Source organism: Anser brachyrhynchus (assembly GCF_964034855.1).
Source record: "Anser brachyrhynchus genome assembly, chromosome: 2".
Lineage (NCBI taxonomy): Eukaryota > Metazoa > Chordata > Aves > Anseriformes > Anatidae > Anser > Anser brachyrhynchus.
The window spans coordinates 122,819,071-122,836,987 of record NC_137695.1 but is presented as its reverse complement, the minus strand read 5'-3'; the positions used below and the strand labels follow the sequence as shown (position 1 = coordinate 122,836,987).

At 44.5% G+C, this 17,917-nt stretch overlaps 1 protein-coding gene across 4 annotated transcripts in view; it reads right to left on the bottom strand.

The window, feature by feature from the left end:
- Positions 1–13,564: 13,564 nt before the first annotated feature.
- Positions 13,565–17,917, bottom strand: part of CHD7 (chromodomain helicase DNA binding protein 7) — a 128,430-nt gene continuing 124,077 nt past the window's right edge. For 3 of the 4 annotated variants that reach the window (XM_080578033.1, XM_080578035.1, XM_080578034.1), the window contains 4 exons: positions 17,305–17,526; positions 16,760–16,900; positions 16,216–16,320; positions 13,565–15,454 (listed from right to left, as the gene is read on the bottom strand). In XM_080578033.1, the coding sequence (XP_080434159.1) occupies positions 14,501–15,454; positions 16,216–16,320; positions 16,760–16,900; positions 17,305–17,526 (1,422 nt within the window). In that variant the 3' untranslated portion in view covers positions 13,565–14,500. The remainder of the gene's footprint in view (positions 15,455–16,215; positions 16,321–16,759; positions 16,901–17,304; positions 17,527–17,917) is intronic. The other variant, XM_080578036.1, reaches the window with a different exon arrangement.

Sequence of the window (17,917 nt, the reverse complement as noted above, 5' to 3'; positions counted from 1 at the left end):
CCCCTCTGCCCTAACCCCCTCTCTGTCACACATATCTGGCAAAAAGGTGGCCCTCAGGGCCCCCAAAACCCAGGAGCAGCAGGAAGGGCCCTTAGGGCACATGCCAGGGGCTGAGGACATCGCAGGGGACAGGGGACAAAGCTGCTCTGTGCTGGATTCGGTGCACACCAAAAATCCTGCTAGGGAGGAGCAGAGCTGGGCTCTGCAGAGCTGGGATCAGGCCCTTCTGTCCCCGTCTCTGTTCGTCACCAAGATAGGCAGCACCGGGTGAAACAAAGAGGGAGCAAGAGCAGCTGCTGGAGGCTTTTCCAGAGAATAAATATTTCTATTATTTCCCGGGCTGACTGGAAGCATTCATGGGCTGTGGAGGGATGGGTCCTCCCTCGGCTGCTTCACTTATCTCAGCCGCTCTAGGTGGTGGCTGTAGCAAATGGCACGCTTGCTAGATAACAGAGGCTTTAGAGGGCTGCTGTCTCGTAGAGAAAGGGAGATGCTGACTCAACTGCTGGAAAAAATCAAGCAAAGCACGCAAAAGGCACAAAAGTTTGCTCACAGCCCACTCTCGCCCGAAAAGAGGAGAAAATAAGGGAGGGTTTCTGCGAATAGGAAGACATTGAATTAACAGTGCATCCGCTGCCGAGGCGAGGGGGGAGGCCGGGCACGCCAACAATGGAGCAAAACAAAACAACACAAAGGCAGGAAATGCACAAGTTCAGGTTCACACAGCGAGGCCGGGGCAGGTACGGGAAGCCCGAGCCAGGCCCGCGCCCAGCCCCGCACAGAGCTGCTGCTCGCCAGCATGGGCCTGAGCTCTGGGATACGCACTGGGAGCAGACCAGGCAGTGAGGATGGCACCACACATGGTGTGGCCACACGAAGATGCTTCTTAGACTATGCTGGACAAATAGGGTGTTTTTTTCAAAGCTAAGAACTACTGGAAACCAAAGTAGCGGCTGTCCAACATGGCTTGCTGAAGGTTTGTTAAGGCACTAGGCAAGCTTTACAAGCCAGCTGCCTCAGCCTTGATGAGATAACCAGACCTCTGTAAATGTGAAATCCATATTACCCTGCATTGTCAGTGCTGATATTTTCATAAGCATTTGGGCATGTAATATTAAGCACCAAAGCAGGAGCACACCAGCAGTTATTTTTCACTTGCTACTAATTGTGAGGTATTTTTTGCTATAATGTACCTAGCAAACAACGTCTCCAGAAGACTTTTAATGTACATTAACCAGGAGGTATTCACAAGCTCATTCCCATTGCAGAAATCAGTGTTAGATGCTGAGCAAGACAATGGAGCAACAACTGTGGGCGTGAAGGACAAAACCACATAAAATTTGGCTTGGTTAGCACACGTATTTAGACTCAAAGATGAAATTATTCTTACAGACTTCCAAGCAAAATGGATCTGGGAGCCCAGCTCAGCCACACGACCTGGGGCCCAGCCGTGAACGACTGCAGGGTAGGGCATGGTCTTGCCCCGAGCACTAGGATGGAGGGAAGCAGCACCACTGGTCTCCCTGGGTCATTGAGCACATTTTGCTGGTTCTTTACCATGGTGGGGCACACGGGCATGAGGTTCGTGAAGGCTTCCTGGTGGGCAGAGGGGAAAGGAGGGGGTGTTTGAGGGATGTCATGCCCTAGCAGAGCGGCATCACCCTGGCCGCCACAGAGGGGGGGTGCAGCTCTAGGAGGCTGAGCCAGGAAGGGTTGGTTTCCACCCGTCCTTGTGGCAAGGCCATCCCTGGTGTTTTGGATAGAGCTCACCACCCAGCTCTGCTGCTGCCAGAGCAGCTGCACTCATTAGCATGTAAAGGACAAGGAAGCTGCAGCTCCCGGCCTGCTTTAGGTGCAGACCTGGAGATGATAATGCCACGCAGAAGATGCACAAATCCCCCTGCGACCCAGACCCTGGCAGAGCAGCAGAAGGCTGCAATAATTTTTGACGTGGTGGTACTATGTGCTGAAGACACCTTGGCAGGAGGGACTTGCCTGGCTCCCACTTGGCTGCCGAGATGCTCACTCAGCAGCGAGGGGAGGTGATGTGAAGGAGCAGCCTGCAAAGTGCTGGGCAGCCGGGGTGTCTTATCTAGCGGCTATAAATCTCTCTGCGAATTTATAGCCCTATATAAAAGTTGAAAAAGAAGGAAGAGGCCACTGCTCTGTAAGGAAAGGAAGTGGTGGGGAAAGGAGGAGAAGCAGGCTTAATTTGTGCAGTAGCCTGGAAAGAGTCCATAGGGAGTTTAAAAAGCAATTGTATTTTGGATCCTGAAATTAAGCAGCGAGCCACTGGCTGTTTGGCTGAGGGTGAAGTGGTCAAATGTCACGACACGTGAGGGAAAACAGCAGCTCTCCGTCCCCTGTGGGAGCCCCGGAGCGAGGGGTTTAGCTGGGGAGGGAGGGTTACCACACCGGAGGAATACAAAAAATGAAACAAAACAAAAAGAAAGAAAGAAAACAACAAAACAAAACAGGACAGGAAAGCATGGACGGAAATTTCAGCAAAAGGCCCGAGACTGTGGCAGCAGTAACACAGAGGCTCTAGTGTGGCTGGAGAAAGGAAGAGGATGCACAGGGGCGGGGGCGAGGGGGAAGGAGGGCTGGGGAGTATAAACCACTGTCAGCTTAATTTCATTTCCCAGGAAAATAAAAAAACTATTTGTAGGCACATGGATGAGAACAAGGAGATGAGATTCAGCCAAGACGGGTTTGTCAAGAACATATTGCATCAAATCAAATTAATTCCTTTGTGTGGTAAAGTAATAGGCTTCGTGGATATACTTGAGGTTAGCAAGGCTTTTGACACAGTCTTCCATAACATCCTCCTAAGTAAATTGGGGAAGCAAACTCTAGCTCGAACTCCTGCAATGCAACTGAAAATCAAATTGGAAACTGTATGAAAGGATTTAGTTTATGGTTAAAAACAGATTCTGTGAGGCCTCCCAGGACCTGGTGCAAGCAGCACTTGGTGGGCAATAGAGACCATGCCTTCATGGACAGCCTTCGAATACATTGAATAGCAACATTCATGCTTAAGAAGACCTTGACATGATGAAGTGGAGAAATGCTCAAAAAGCTCAGTGAGAAGCAGCACAGTGCACATGTACCAAAGAGCACAGCCAGTGCAGGGCCCAAGGGGAGCAATCTGGACAGTCCAATCCATAGGGAAAGACTGGGCAAACCATGGGCCAGCCTACAAACAAAAAGACCAAGAGGGAATACGATCAATGATTTCCAGCGTAGAAAATGCTGCTGTGAAGAAAAAAGGAAGATTTGGTTCATGGAGCATGCGAGTAACAGTAATAGGCAAAAATTACAGCACGGAGAATAAGTCAAATTAAAAGTGAAGCACAGCACGGTTTGTGGGATCCCCGTCTCTCAAGGTCTTTAAGAACAAGCTAAGCAAATAAAACCAGAAGAGCCCAAAGGGGCCCTCTTTTAGGGCAACAGATTTGTTAGACATCCAAAGGCTGCTACCAGGCCAATGTTTTCTCTTTCAACAGAGAAGGAGGAAAAGGAGAAGGAAGACAATACTGGTGTTGTGGGCAGCAGGGCCTGCGGAAGGTACCCATCTGAAAGATTTTTCCCTGTGTCACTAATTATTCAAATTTTTTAATGTAATCTGTCACAGCTGTCTGGCCCCCACCAGCCCAGTGTGTATCCGAGGCATACAGCCAAAGTCTGTGGGTATAATTTGGAGCTATGAAAAAAGCAGGCCTTCTGTTTTTACCGAAATATGCTGTGCTTTGCAAGGATAACAAACCATACAGCTTTATCTGAGTGCATTTCACTCAGTATTCACGAATGGCTAGGGGACAATCACTGAGAAGGGATAAATCCCAACAGTGGGAAACCAGAAGAAAACAAACTATTTAAAAATTGTATAAATGCATATATCTGTGTGTGCACTTCTACACAGAGTGGCAAATATACACTGATGTAGTAATGCAATGAAGTGCTTGAGCGTCAGCCCTTCAGTGGTCACTCAGAGTAAACAAACTAATAATTTAATAGGACGATCTAGGTTATTTTGTTTAGGGCCTGGATGCTGTAAGACCAGAATCCAGAGCTGGGATGAGGTTCATTACTAGCTTTGATATGGCCAGGTTTTTGCCCTGGGATTCCAACTCAATCCACCATCAAGCACAGCTCTCACCAATAATGCTTGTAACGCCCGTTTTTATTAGCTATTTCTCCACTGCCTGATCAGCTGTTCTGTGAAACACCTAAGACTTTGCCCAGACTTTTAAAATCACATACAAACCTGTAAAGGCTCCAACAGTTTTTGCATACCCCCAGGCTCCGCAGCCTGCCCCCCGGTCAACGTGCTCTGTTGTCTTCACGTTGTGCTTTGCTGGCATTTATGAATGCCACTGCTCAGTTAAAGAAAATTTTATTGGGCTAAGAAAGCAAGATATGGTGATGTTCATTACTGGTGTAACTCCTCCTTTCATTCATCACAGCCATATTTAATTTTCTAGCACAGGTATGAACTGAGATTTAAAGCCATCCTCATGAAATGAATTAGCCCCTTTCCTCATCATATTTGGAGCTCCCTATTGTGAATGCACTCCAAGTGTAATAGAGAGGCAATTTATGAGAATGAAATCTCATCTGTGCCCTCTCTCCGGTGATTTTATTATGCCAGGGTGCCTCTTCCCATTCGTTTAGAGGGCAGGCTGCGTTCGTTATTATAAATTCAACAACAGGTTGTTCAGCAGACACCAGCATGCAGCAGGACGTGGGGACGGGGCTTGAAAGCACGGTGTCCAACAGTTGAGGCCTGAGGGTGAGGGATGTTGCCGCGGAGAGCACCTCAACACCAAGGAAATCCATGGTCCAAGACTCAAATCCCACAAAGCCCCAGCTCAGTCCTGGGGAAGACGCTGGGTGCATGCAGCATGCCCACCGCAGGCACCTCCCAGCACTCCCAGCCTGCTGGGCAGCGCCGCTGAAACACAAGGAAGGGAAGGAGCAACAATTTTCACCCAAACAAGAGTCGGCTACAGCTGAGTCTGTTCAGATTTAAAGCCATCCCTGAGCAATGAATTAGCCCGTTTTCTCATCTTGTTTGAAGTTCCCTATGGTGAATATAATCACAGCAATGTGTGGAGAAAGCTGTTGACTTCTGGGAATGAGCATTCAGCTTTGAAGGAGCTCAGGAAAGCAGAATGGTGGAAGCAAAGGTTTTTGTAAAGCACGCAATACAATGACAATGCACCGAGGCCCTGCTCAGGGACTCTGGTGTCTGCAAGCAGCTGAAGCTCCACAGCCCTTGGTAGAAAAGTTTCCACCTCTGGATTGTGTCAGAAAACTCCAGTTCTGAAAATTTCCCTGCTGAAGTGGAGGCAAGTCTTTTTCCACATTGCCGGTCCCTGAGCTTGTCAGTTTGCAAGCAGTTCCCTAGTTGAACCACGGGAGAACTACTCCAGAAACATTAAAATAAAGGCAGTGGCACCAATTGTTGACCCCAAGCCCGTCTTTTTGGTTGCTTAGGGTAAACATCTTGTAGATGTCCCATCCTGCAGACAGAAGAGCAGATCCTGGTGGTTACACCCATAATGGTGCTCTTCCAAGAGGACCCGTGGATGCAACAAGTGACCCCTCAGGCAGTTTGCATGCAGATTTCAAGCAAGGCGAAGAGGATATTTTGCTGTTTTAATTCCAGCTGAGTTGAAAATAAAAATTAGCACTGGTTTTACCTTTGGAAAGTGGCTGCTTTTGATTTTCCAGAAAGCTGGGATGCCGCTAATTAAAACAGCACATATCGTCCTAACATCGTATCCTCGCTACTGAACTTCTAACCTGACATAAATACATTGCATACTGTAACCTGTTTCTCCCGATTATTAACCTTGAACATGGCAACCTATAAATCATCAGTGAAACAGCTGGTGCTCAGCATTGCCCCAAAGGTGTATGATTACGATCATTTTATATATATCTTGGTATGCAGACATGAAAAATTCATTGAAGAGCTTGGTATTGTAGGACTTATTGTAATGAATTTTCTTAAAAACATAGATCATGCTTAAAATAGGTGTCTGCTCATTATAATGTATCCATTTATATCTCCAGAATTACTTGTGCATAGCTTGGCTGAGTCAAATGTGATTCCTAAACAAATTTAGACCGGTCAGTTTGCCTGTACTTCAGGGTGAGATTTTCATCTTTAGCTCTGTGTCTTTTATTTCTACGAGGGCCAGCACTCAAACTTGCCAGGATATCGAACGGATGAAGGATTTTTCTCGGCTGGAGATTCCACTGCAACACTTGGTGTTGCATCCATCACTGCTTGGGTTTCAGTAGCTGCCTTCAGCATTTTACCTGTGGGGGTGATAGCTGTAGAGTCACACGAGGTTCGGTGCCAGTAAAAAAAGAATGGTGCAACTGGAAACCAGTAATAAAAGCAAAGGGAATAAACATAGCATAAAATGGAACACGAAATGAGAACTTGAAGGTGAACTTGTAAAAACCACTGGAGTAAAATCCACAGGACGGGACCCCTAGGAATGTGGGAGTCCAGAGGGACTGGCTCACCTGGTGGCGTTTTAGTCTTCAGGACAGCGTCCTCACCTGTCCCATCCTCCCAACAGCCAAGCACATATACACAGCCTGCGCTAGCTAGAAACGTGCTCTGCAGTTTAAGGCAGACCAGCACCTATTTGGTGAGCACCAGCAAGACCACGACACATTCCCATCCTACGTGCATTTTGCAGGGATGCTCTTACTGCTTGAGTCCAAGGGTGAGTGGTGGTTGGAAGGTGATGGGAATCACGAGGGAAAAGCTCTGTGTTTTGCTACTGATTCATACTGGCAATTTATCATCTTGCAAATGAAACCATTATTTTCTGATAGGTTACGAGAGGCTTTTGTCACCTCTGGCTCCCTTCCCACCTTCCTCTGTCAGAACGGTTAAAGTATGCCTAGGATGAGATGGGGGAGAGCGTTCCTGTGCCAGCACGCACATTTTCCTTGGGATTACAGAGTCAAAAAGGGAAGCTCTTCCTGCCATTGCTCCAGTCTCCAACGCATCACTGCAACAGACAAAGTGCACCAATGCAAGCAGGAACTCCACCAGGCCTTTACTGCATCAGCCACGTACCCTCCCATCTCCACCCCGTGCCAGAAGGGCACCGTGGCCACCTTGACTCAGGAAGGCAAACTGCAGGATTCCCACAAAAATCTCCTCATGCTCCCTGAATTCCTGGTTCTGTTTTTTCCCCTGGTGATTTTTGTCAGCTGCAAGCAGCAGACACACAGACGTTTGCATGCAACCCTATTGCGCATTGGTCATCAGTGAGATCAGCGCAGATCTAATTTGCTTTTCCCTGCCCACAGCATATTCTACCTTACCTATCAGAAAGAGAGAAGGCAAACATTAAAAAATGTTCCACAATAGCTTCCAGATTATTTCTGTAGTGCAAACAGCAAAGGCTCAGCAAGAAAACCTGATATCGCTGCACGCAAATGTAGCTTGGGTCACCACAGGCACAAGAGATCTGAAAAGCTACCTCTCCGCGAGGAATAAATGAAGCACATGGCGGAGAAGCATAATTTGTTCCGATTTAGTTAAGATCCTCTTGGCACGCCAACTTGAACCTGCTCTAGGAAGACTTTATTAAACAGCGTGCAAGAAAGCTCACTCATCTTTTAGCCTGTGTGCAACAAAATCTAGTGATGAAAAGTTTCCCAAACCCTATCCAAAGCCAGGTAAGAAAACATCCTCCTATGCAATAGTTGCAGTCAAATGCCACACGTATTCAAATGCTGTCACTGCATAGCATGATCCCTACTAGCCACAGCAGAGAAGCCGATCCAAATTCATTAGAGGCTGTTATGTGGAAAGGATGCCAAGAGGAGCTGACAAACATGAGGTATTTAGCAGCATGTGCTGAAAACAGGCTGAAAGATCTTTTGGTGCTTGCCTCTTGCGGCTTCTCAGAAATTGCCTTTTTTTTTTTCTTTGGATTAAATATAAATATACTGTAGGTAAGAAATGATGGCAGCTCTTCATGTGGCAGGGGAAACTAATAGGGCAATGAAAAAGCTTGCTCAAGTGAAACGTGGAGTGGTTTAACGCCAGCAGATGCCTTTTTCTTTCCCCGAATGCTCCTTTTTAGTGCAGTTGTACAGCGCCAATGACAGAAGGTGCTCCTTGGTAGCAACTGGTACTTGGAAAGCTTGAGGAGGTAAGGCCTTTTATTAGAAAATAATAATAATAATAAAAGCTACTGATTTTGGCTAAAAGAGCAGTGGATGTTGGAAACAGCTAATGAGCTAACCAATACTTGCAGTCAGTCAGTTTGGCTCTCGCACCAAAGCTTCAGCCCTCTACAGACCAAATTTCAGCCCTGCACACCAGCAGGGCAGCGTGCAGCACGGCACAGAAGTTGTCTCGGTGCAGGGAGCTTTAACCACATGGATCCTGCCCCTCGAATCCAGCATCTGAGCATGAGGCTGCGGTGTTGGCCAGGGGCTGAGCAGGAACCGGGGCACAAGGAAAGCACCTGCCTCAGGGAAACCGGCAGAATTGGGAAGTGAATTGGGAGTCCTGCCCTGCCGCTCTGCCGTGAGCTCACCCTCCAAAATCGTGAATATGCGACCTTAGAAGTCAAACGGCACCCAGCACCTGCAGCCCATGGAAATTAGGAAGGAAGGAGAGACACGCTGGCCCAGGCTTCGGTGAGATCTCCAGCCTAATAAAGCGGGCACAAAAGAGCAAGCGTTGCTTGCAAAACAAAGCACATACCCTACCGGTCACTAGAGTGCTACAAGCTGGAATCAATGTGATGATTGTGACAGCTGAGAACAAATTCAGCTATGTTTGACAACTTCCAGAAAATATTGGCAGAGGACAGGGAGTCTGCACTGCCCAGCAGCACCTTTGTGAATTGATTAGCCATATAGCAGATGGCAAGCCTGCTGCAGACGGAGACAGCAGAAGATGGCCAGTCTGGTCGAGGAGAACTTGAAGAAGGCTGGGAAGAAAAAGCACGTCCTCACAGTGACAGCCCCCAGTGATATCTCAGAAATGTCAGATGCACAGCAGATGAGGAACAGGACGGATTTTTAATATTTTCTCCAGTTCCCGCTATTTATTATGAGCACCTGCCTAGCTCATAAAGCAAAATTATATAAGCTCGGTTTAAACCTTTCACCTCTTTCCTTTACAAAAATCATTAAAGAAAAATCAGAAAGCACTTCTTCTTTTAAAATATTCTTCTAAACAGTACTTCTATAAGCCATCCCGGAAAAAGCTGATAACATTTGAGAGAACTTACATGCTTTCTCTGAAAGCAGGCATGCCTTAAAAGTTTGATTTTAGGAAAACACGTTCTGGACAAAGAGCAAAGACTTTGCTTCCCCCCTTCCACTACATATTTTTGGGAGGGGTTTGGCACATGTTTAGGGAAAATTCATATTTTTAATGGTTTTAGGAAATGCCTTAGGCTATTCAGAGTCTGCACAGCTGCTCATCAGTAGCCAGCCATGGCTGAAGGAGCAGAAACTATGGATCGTAGAAATATGCCATCTTTGTCTGGTGCAGAACAATGCCTCCGCAGTGAAATACAATGGCCGTCTCTTATTTTCTACTAGCCCTTAGAAAAAAAAAAAAAAAAAGAGAGAGAGAGAAGGGAAGGGAAGGCTCGTGGAGTTTCCTTGCAGGGCCTCAGAGCGGAGGGAGCGCCATTAGCTCTGCAGGCACAGATATGCAAATCCTGCCTCGGGCCCAACAATAGCAGGAGCCCTGTGGGAGGAGGCTGATAGCGGAGCCGAGCTGCTGCTGCCCCAGCTCCCACTCGTGCACAGCCCACAGGTGCCCACTCACCTCCACCCGAAAGGTGGAAGCATCATCCAAGAAGGGAAAGGCTGCAAGAGCCCCGATAGCGGAGCCGGCCGCGCTTCGCCCACGGAGCGAGCCATTGCTGCCACTACCAGGGGTGTGAATGCCTTTTTTGCCCACCGTTCGGTTTGTGGACGCGAATGCCCAACAGATCGATGAATCCAAAGCTCGAAGTCTGTGTGTAGCCGCGTGGGGTAACAGGCTCACTTAGAAAAGTTGAAACAAAGGGAAGTAAACAGCTTCTGCAGGGAGATGCCCCAATACGTTCTTGCATCTGCGTGCTCTGAGCAAACTTCCTGAACAGGTGGGTTTGGTTTTCACTTCTAAGCAGGCTGCAATTACCAGGATTTTAATAAAGTATCTGACTTGCAAATCTCACCAGTATCTACGTTTTTAAGCAAAGGCTGAGTACAAATGACAGATTGTAAACTATCAGCATTAAGTTGAGGCAACACAAACGGCTCAAACAATGTAGATCTGATGGTTTTACCAGTGTTGACAGCGATATATAAAAGCTGTAAAACCTAAACTATCCAGCGACAGGGATTTATCCCCCTTTAGAAAATATATTTTTGCAGAATAGATCATGTTATCCTAAATATTTGCAGTTTTGCACCAAGTCTGTTACCTAAGATTGCATGCAGACTGAGTCAGGACATTCACCTTACGTTCAGAAGATTTTTGATTTCTTCCAAAACGCTTCCAAAACTCTCATCAAGCTTTGATCACAGCAACCTCCAATCCTTAACACTTCCCTCCCTTGTTTTCATCAGAACTGCTGACTTAAGATTAGGATGTATGCCCAAAACATCACCTGCCTATTTAAGCAGCCAAGTTGAGATCTCTTGAAGGCATTGCTTCCAGCCAGAGGAATACAACAGCTTATTTACACAGCATGCGCAGCAAAGCCTCCAGCCAGTGCTCTCTCCCATTGAATGGAGCCAGAAAACATTGACGGGGCTCTCAGGCCCCAGGGAAGAGCATGGGGCAGGAGGACTGGGAGCCCTCAGTGCCTTCTGCAATCCCCAGCCCGACATCGAGGATTCGGAGGTAGCCGAAGCACATGGTGCCGGTCAGCAGCCATTCGGTGCATCCCAACAGTTTTGCATGCAACATGAAACTCAACGGGAGGCTTGGTACTAGAAATACAATCGATTATCTCCCCCCATCCTCCTAAATCTTAAGTTTCTCTTCAATGGAAAATGCTTACTTTGCTGTACTGAATGGCAAAAGTCCTCAACGGGAGAAAGCCATGCACTACGCCAACCTGCGGTACGCTTGCACGTGGCGCACTGCTTGACATTGATATGAAACGAGAAACTGCAGCTGACAGAAGATACTTAAGACCAGTTTAGGGACTTGTCTGCCATTTCTTCAGTGACATCTCTCAACCGTCTCTCCTCAACAGTTCAGGTTTAGGAAACAAGTCCGTAATACTTCTATGGCAAGGTCCTAAAAATCTGCCCTTTAGTTGCACGGGTTTGTTGTCATTTTGTTGCTTCTCTTCTCATGACTGCTCATCATATAGTGTTAGCATGCAGACCATTGCTGTGCTGTGACACAGATGTATTCTCCAGAGCAACAAGAAAGTCCCTTGTACTGCTTGGTACCCCAATAACAGCTCTGTGACCATTAGGGAGGGGTCCAGCAAGAAATGGTTGCTGGCAGAAAAAGGCTTCAAAAGGAGATGGGCTAAAAGGGTGCTCCAGCTGGGAATCAAGTTCAGAGTAGTACCTGTTCTATCACTTCACGCACCTAACTTTTACTCATTTAGACACTTAAAAACTTTAAGGATCTTTGCAATAATTAACACGTTAGAAACTCTGTGTCATATCAAAGAAAACCCTTCATATTTTCATGTAATACATTTCTTGGACATTAGATGGCAATCCCCCCACTTCATTTTTCATACCAGGGGCCCGTATCCCTTCCAAAAATCAAATGCCACCTTCTTTTCAACAGGTGAGCAGTCCGTTTGGCCCGTAGGAAGCGAGGCTGTTGGGAAAACACACAGAGTATGGAGACTCACCCATCACTGTGGCATTCAGTCTGCTGCAACACTTCTTCAGTTTCAGTTTTCCTTTGACTACGAAATGCAGACGAGTAATACTCGAACTGAGGAACGCTTAAAAAAGGGGTAAGATTTACTTATTTGTCCCTGGGACACCCGATGCCATGACTTGGAAGTTTCCATGCCAAGAACCCATGGACAGAAATAGGCAGTTACCCAAATTTCCCCCTCATTTCGACATAGGAAGGGGGTTAGGAGAATAAAAAGGGTTAGCGTGGCATTTAACAATACAATTTCTATTCTTGCCAATTAAAAAGGGGCCTCCCAAGGGATATCATTAGTCTGTTTAAATCTTTGCTGGGAATTATAAAACTGAATTTAAAAAGGGGGCTATTTTATATCAGTAGGTGAAATACAACAGGAAGCACCTAGCAACTTTTACAGGAGAAATTCTCTAAGTAGATGAAAAAATAAAACACCAGCCGTTCAAAAACTTCAATAACAGCCAAAATGAATTCAACGCTCCCGATCAAGTTAATGTACCTTGGCTTTCAGCCTCTCACTTGTTGTCGTGGTCTGCGTGTGATGCTTTCGAAAGAGGCAGGAATAACACACCTCGTCAACTGTTCAGTGATGTACGTGGGGGGAGAAGCTCCTTCCTGACCTTCATTAACTGCGTATGATATATTTAAGTGGCAGTACAAGACATTCTGACATCTATTCATTTCAGCAGTGCATGTCTGTGATTCATTCACACAAAACTCACTTCCTGAGCTTTCATTTCTCATCTACTTTCATTGTTCGTGAAATGCTCCTTTCAGGGCGAGTTCACCCCCTTTCATGCGTCCTCCTCGTGTCTGAGTTCTGGCCTTGCAGTACTCCTCCATCTGAGCTCTTGGGCAAATGCACAGCGGATGCAAGGGCGAGGTTTGCAGCTCTCCAGCTTTCCAAAAGCACAGGTAAAATTAATCATAAGACAGGGGTCCACCCACAGCTGGCTACTCAAATAGCTAATTTTTCATGTACTCCACTGAAAATCTAACCTTTCCTCCTCACCATTGAGACGGTTGTGTATGTGTGTGTCAAGGTGACAACACTGTGAAAACAGAAGTTCTCAAATGGTACATTATCTCAAATATCAAAGGTCACGAAAGGGTACAAATCGGTAGCTCTCCAGAAGAGACACTGGTTTTTATGAAAAGTGGGTCAGTTTTAGTTTCATGTAGGTTGTTTGACACAGTGGTTTCTGGCATCACAAGCTCTGGTCTACAGGATACCACAGAGCCTTTGTATCCCTTGCTGTCACTACAGCATTGTGTTTTTCTACCCATTAACCAAGGATAAATGACCTAGATATTGTGCCTATTAAAGCCTCATTTTTCTTTTGCCCTTTTGTTCTTTAGTGTACCATATTATCACATGCTGAACACATTTTAAAGTATTCTCAGTCTCTCATGCCCCTTTGAAGGAGTAAAGTAGGGTTTTTAGTGTGCCTCTCTGTAGAGTTACTTAGAGTGCAAAATATGAAGGTAATTCAAGGTTTCTCTTCCTGCCTAGTCCCGGGAAGACAATCAGTTCAGCATTTACAGCCACTAATCTATTAAAGAAGAGAGCAGAAAATGCTTTAGAAAGCCACAATGCAAATACAAAAAGCGAACACCAGTTGTGATGTCCCTAAACACTGCATTCTATAATTACATCTCTGCATATCATGGGTCACTTTTATTAAAAGCATCATTACTACAGTTGGCAGCAATTTACATCTTATCTTACATGATAGCAGTTTCCAAAGAAAAAAAAAATAAAAAGACATCACAACAAAGAAAAACAATACATTTACAAAGTCATGTCTGTAAACTTCAAGGCTAGTTTAGAGTTGAGGTAATGCTGTTTAGCTTTGTGGCTAAAGTAACAAAGTCCTTTAATTTAAAAAAGGTACCTGATTTTTTTCTTTTTGTTTATACCAGTGCATTACAAGATCACGAGACGATTAAACTGTAGCTTTATCCTGTAAGAACCTTCTCCACGGGTAAATTTCCAAAAGGTACTCTTCACATTCAACAGCTGCCTTATTATTGCTGCGTCTCAAGACAGAGACATTCACACTATCATGAAGATTGTCAGAGAGAGAGTGTGTGTGTGGGTGTGTGCGCGCATGTGAGTGGGTGAACTCCCATACAGTCAAAATGAAGCGCAAGTACGATATGTATGGTAAATTTCATCTTGACCTTCACAGCAAAAAAAATTAAAATAAAAAAATTAAATATATAACTTCATCCTTCCTTTAAGCAGCACTTCCTTCTATTAGTGCCACTCGGTTACAAATTGCTGCTTTTCATAATACCAATGGTACCAAAAGAAAAAAAAAAGCAGAGCATTATGTCAATTTCCTTAAAAAGACATGATCACCTCTCAAATTTCATCTCTCCTAGGGATAATAAATAATGCACTGCACAATACTTAATGACCAAGATACCTTTTGACACATCTGTATAACATGACTTGAACTTTTTTTTTTTTTGCTACACTATGTTACAGAACAGCTTATAAAAACTAAGTATGGACATTAACTGTGAGTGTAAACAGTAGGACTACCACTTGTCAAAAGTTTAAAACACTTTAACTGTAACTGGTACTGGTTATTCATCATTTTCATTGTTTTCTATTTCTTCCCCCCCATCAAGTGAGTCTAATTCTTCACCCTGTGCTATTTCATCTTCTAAAACGGAGGAATCTGCAGTTTTATCAAGGCTCTCCTCTGCATCACTGCCTTCTAGGTTTTCTTCATCTTTAAAGGCAGTTCCTTCAGTTTTGTCAGTAGCCTTCTCTTCGTTGGAGCCCACTGCATTCTGAAGTCCTGCTAGTGCTGGGAAACCAGGCAGAGTCAATCCTCCCAGTCCTGGAGGTAGAAACATAGATGGATAGAACAGGCCAGGAGCCATGGTAGACAGCAGGAAGGGATTGAAGGCCAGAGGGTTTGCGGGCAATCCAGTGTTGGTGGTGGTGGTAGTGGTGGCAGTGGCGGTAGTCGCCGCAGTAGCAGCACTGACAGATCCATTTGCAGAGTCAGTAGCAGAAACAGTGTCTGTGCTTTTCTCAGAGTCTTTGTTCTCCTCTTCATTCTCGTTTTTCTTCTCTTCAGCTTTTGAAGCGCCATCCTCAGTCTCTCCTTGACCGGAAGCAGTAGTGGCATTTCCAGTAGTAGCCGTTATCGGGTTATTCAACAATCCGCTTAGTCCAAACATATTGGGCAATCCTGCCATCCCTGGCAGCATCAGAGGCAACATGGCAGCTGGATTTTTAGCATCCCCCCCAGCAGCAGCAGCTGTTGCTAGCCCTGGCGGGAAGCCCATGAGGCCTGCGAGCTGGAGAGACTGCAGGTTCTGTAGATTCTGGAGGCTGGTGAGGTCCATTCCAGCAAACAGACTGTTCATTAGTAGTGGGTTGATTCCCGAAGTTGATGCTACAGCAGCAGCTGCTGCAGCTGCTTTGGCAATTTCACTTTTTGGCCTTCTTCCTCTTCTGCTTGCTCCTTCCTCCCTCACAACAGGTCCAGTGAGAAGACGGTCAAACATGGACTCTGGAACAAAACCCTGAAAAAGGGGATGCAGAAAAACAGAGTTTTATTCTCAGCTTTTATACATTTCAGCAGTTAACTGGAGATAATGGAAGAAATAGAAGGGATTTTATCATAGTTGGGTATTCCAAAAGCGATTTGTTTTTTAAGCCTGGCAAATCATGACTAGGTACCTTCTAAAGTGAATGACACTAGAACACATAAGAAAACCTGAAGAAAGCAAAGGCACACCTTTTACTTAATTTAAACACATCAGAAAAACAAAACATGCTGAAACTCTGTAATTTCATTAAAAAGACTGATATACTACAGTTACGAGTCCATAGCTTTGTACTTTCCAATTATCTCCAGTATGCCAAGTGGTATTTTATGAAAATAAGTCTTCGGAGAATTGTACCCTCTATTTTCAGACAACAGTTTTCAAGTAAAAGGCAGAAAAGCTAATCCTTGGATGCTGCTAGCTACCAAGATGAAGAATTCATTGCTGCTTGCTTTATATTTTTGTATATATAAAATATAAAAAAGCAACAAAACAAATGCTGAAGGTTGCTTTACTGTACCTGATTTTTCCAGTGTACTGCAATCCAACTCCAGAACAACCTTCTATCATCATTTTCCCCTAGCTGGGTAACTCCCCTCCTAACGCTACCATTTCCTCAGCTCAGCTATGAGATAAAGACTTAATCATCATCAGTACTTGCACGGAAAAATGTACACGGCCTTCAACTTTTCCATGCTGTAATCTACAGTGAGGCATGGAATTAAAGTTTCACTTACAGACTGTTTAACAATGTCAGTCCAATCTGGAGCAACAGCAAATTCAGGATTTTCTTCCAACCACCTTGGCAAGTCCTTCATTGGAGGGGCCATAGCTCCACCCATCTAATGCAAAAGATAAGGTAATACTTAAAAACACAAACATTTTCCACCTATGCACTTTCATCTAGGAAGGATGACAATGAAGACTTTCAATTCAGATTGTGGAAAACTAGCTAAAGATACTAGAACTGAGAAGATCATGTAAAAAAAAATACAGTAAAATGCTGCAGTTTAGGCAGTGCTAGTAATGAAATTCATATCTGATATGAGGAAGTAACAAACTATACAGTTTCAAAAAGGAGGAGTTATTTTCTCAACTTAAATGATATGAACATATCAGAAGAGCAAAGGGAGGATTAAAGGGAGTGGTAGATTCCAGTAAGAATAAATGCCTGTGCCAAACTATTAAACTTTTTTAAAAAAGAAAGCTTGGAATAGAAAGCCTGCTTTCCACATGCAAAGACAGTATTAAACAACTCTGTTGAACTAACTTAATTTTTACCTTCTTCCCATTTCGCTTATTTACAACAGGTACCCTTTCTTCTCCTGTCAAGGTGTTTATATCCAGTTTATTAGGGTTTCGACATCTGTGTCGTTTTTGTTTCGGCTTCTGAAATGGGGAAAACAGCACATCTGCACTCTTCTGGAAATAAGAGAAATGTATTGCTTTTTAGTTTCTCGTTTTCTTGACAAAAATCATCCATTAAGAAACCACCTTCTAACCTTCTAACAAAATTTTTAAGAAGCACCCAATTATTCTTCCCTCAGAAAAATCTTATTAGCAGATGAAGAATTTCTGCACAACTTGACACAAGTACTGTTTTAATGTATCGTTAAATACAAATATTAAAAAAGAAGAAAACCAGCCCTGATATTCTGGTGCCTCTTGGGTGTTTAGATATTATAGTAAGTGTGGCTTAAAGAGAAAACCTCCACTGAAATCCAGTCAGCTACAAAATCCAATGACTGTGTCCTGTATGAAGAAATTTGTTTCAGTATCTGTAAAACTAACTTAATACAAGCACACTTTTAGAATCACATACTTACTGGTACATAACTTGGCATATCTACAGTGTAAGTGGGATGCAGTTTAAGCCATTCAACTAAATCCTTGTTTTTGGGAGCATCCTCTCCCACCAGCCTGGTCCCATCCTCTAGATTGATTACAGGGATGCGAGTGTCTGGGTCTAGCTGACCAGGAGATGGAATGTTCCTTGCTGGTAGGGACTCCATATCTTCTTCAAAAGCTTTGGTCACTTCTGCATCCTCCTGAAAACATTACCACCAGTATTAAGTTTCACTTTAAGGCAACAGTTACCTGGGAGAAATAATTTCAGGGACTAAAGTTGAAGGCTCAAGGAGATTCTGCATAGGCAAGAGTTAACTGAGTTTAAACGTTCATGCTATGTGAAGCAATACTGCTACATTAGGGGATTTTGTAAATTTATCATCCTTGTACATTAAAGACCATAGTTAAAGACAGAGCAGTTTTCATGCATTCCCAGTTAATGGCCCCCCAAGCTTTCCCTTTGTACGGGGTAAAAAAAGATATACTTAAGGTTCAAAATGTATGCTATAATATGCTACATTTCATAATAAAAATAATAAAAAAAAATTGCCTTTGCTTTTTTTGAAGGTAGAAGCTACTAAAAACTCAGCC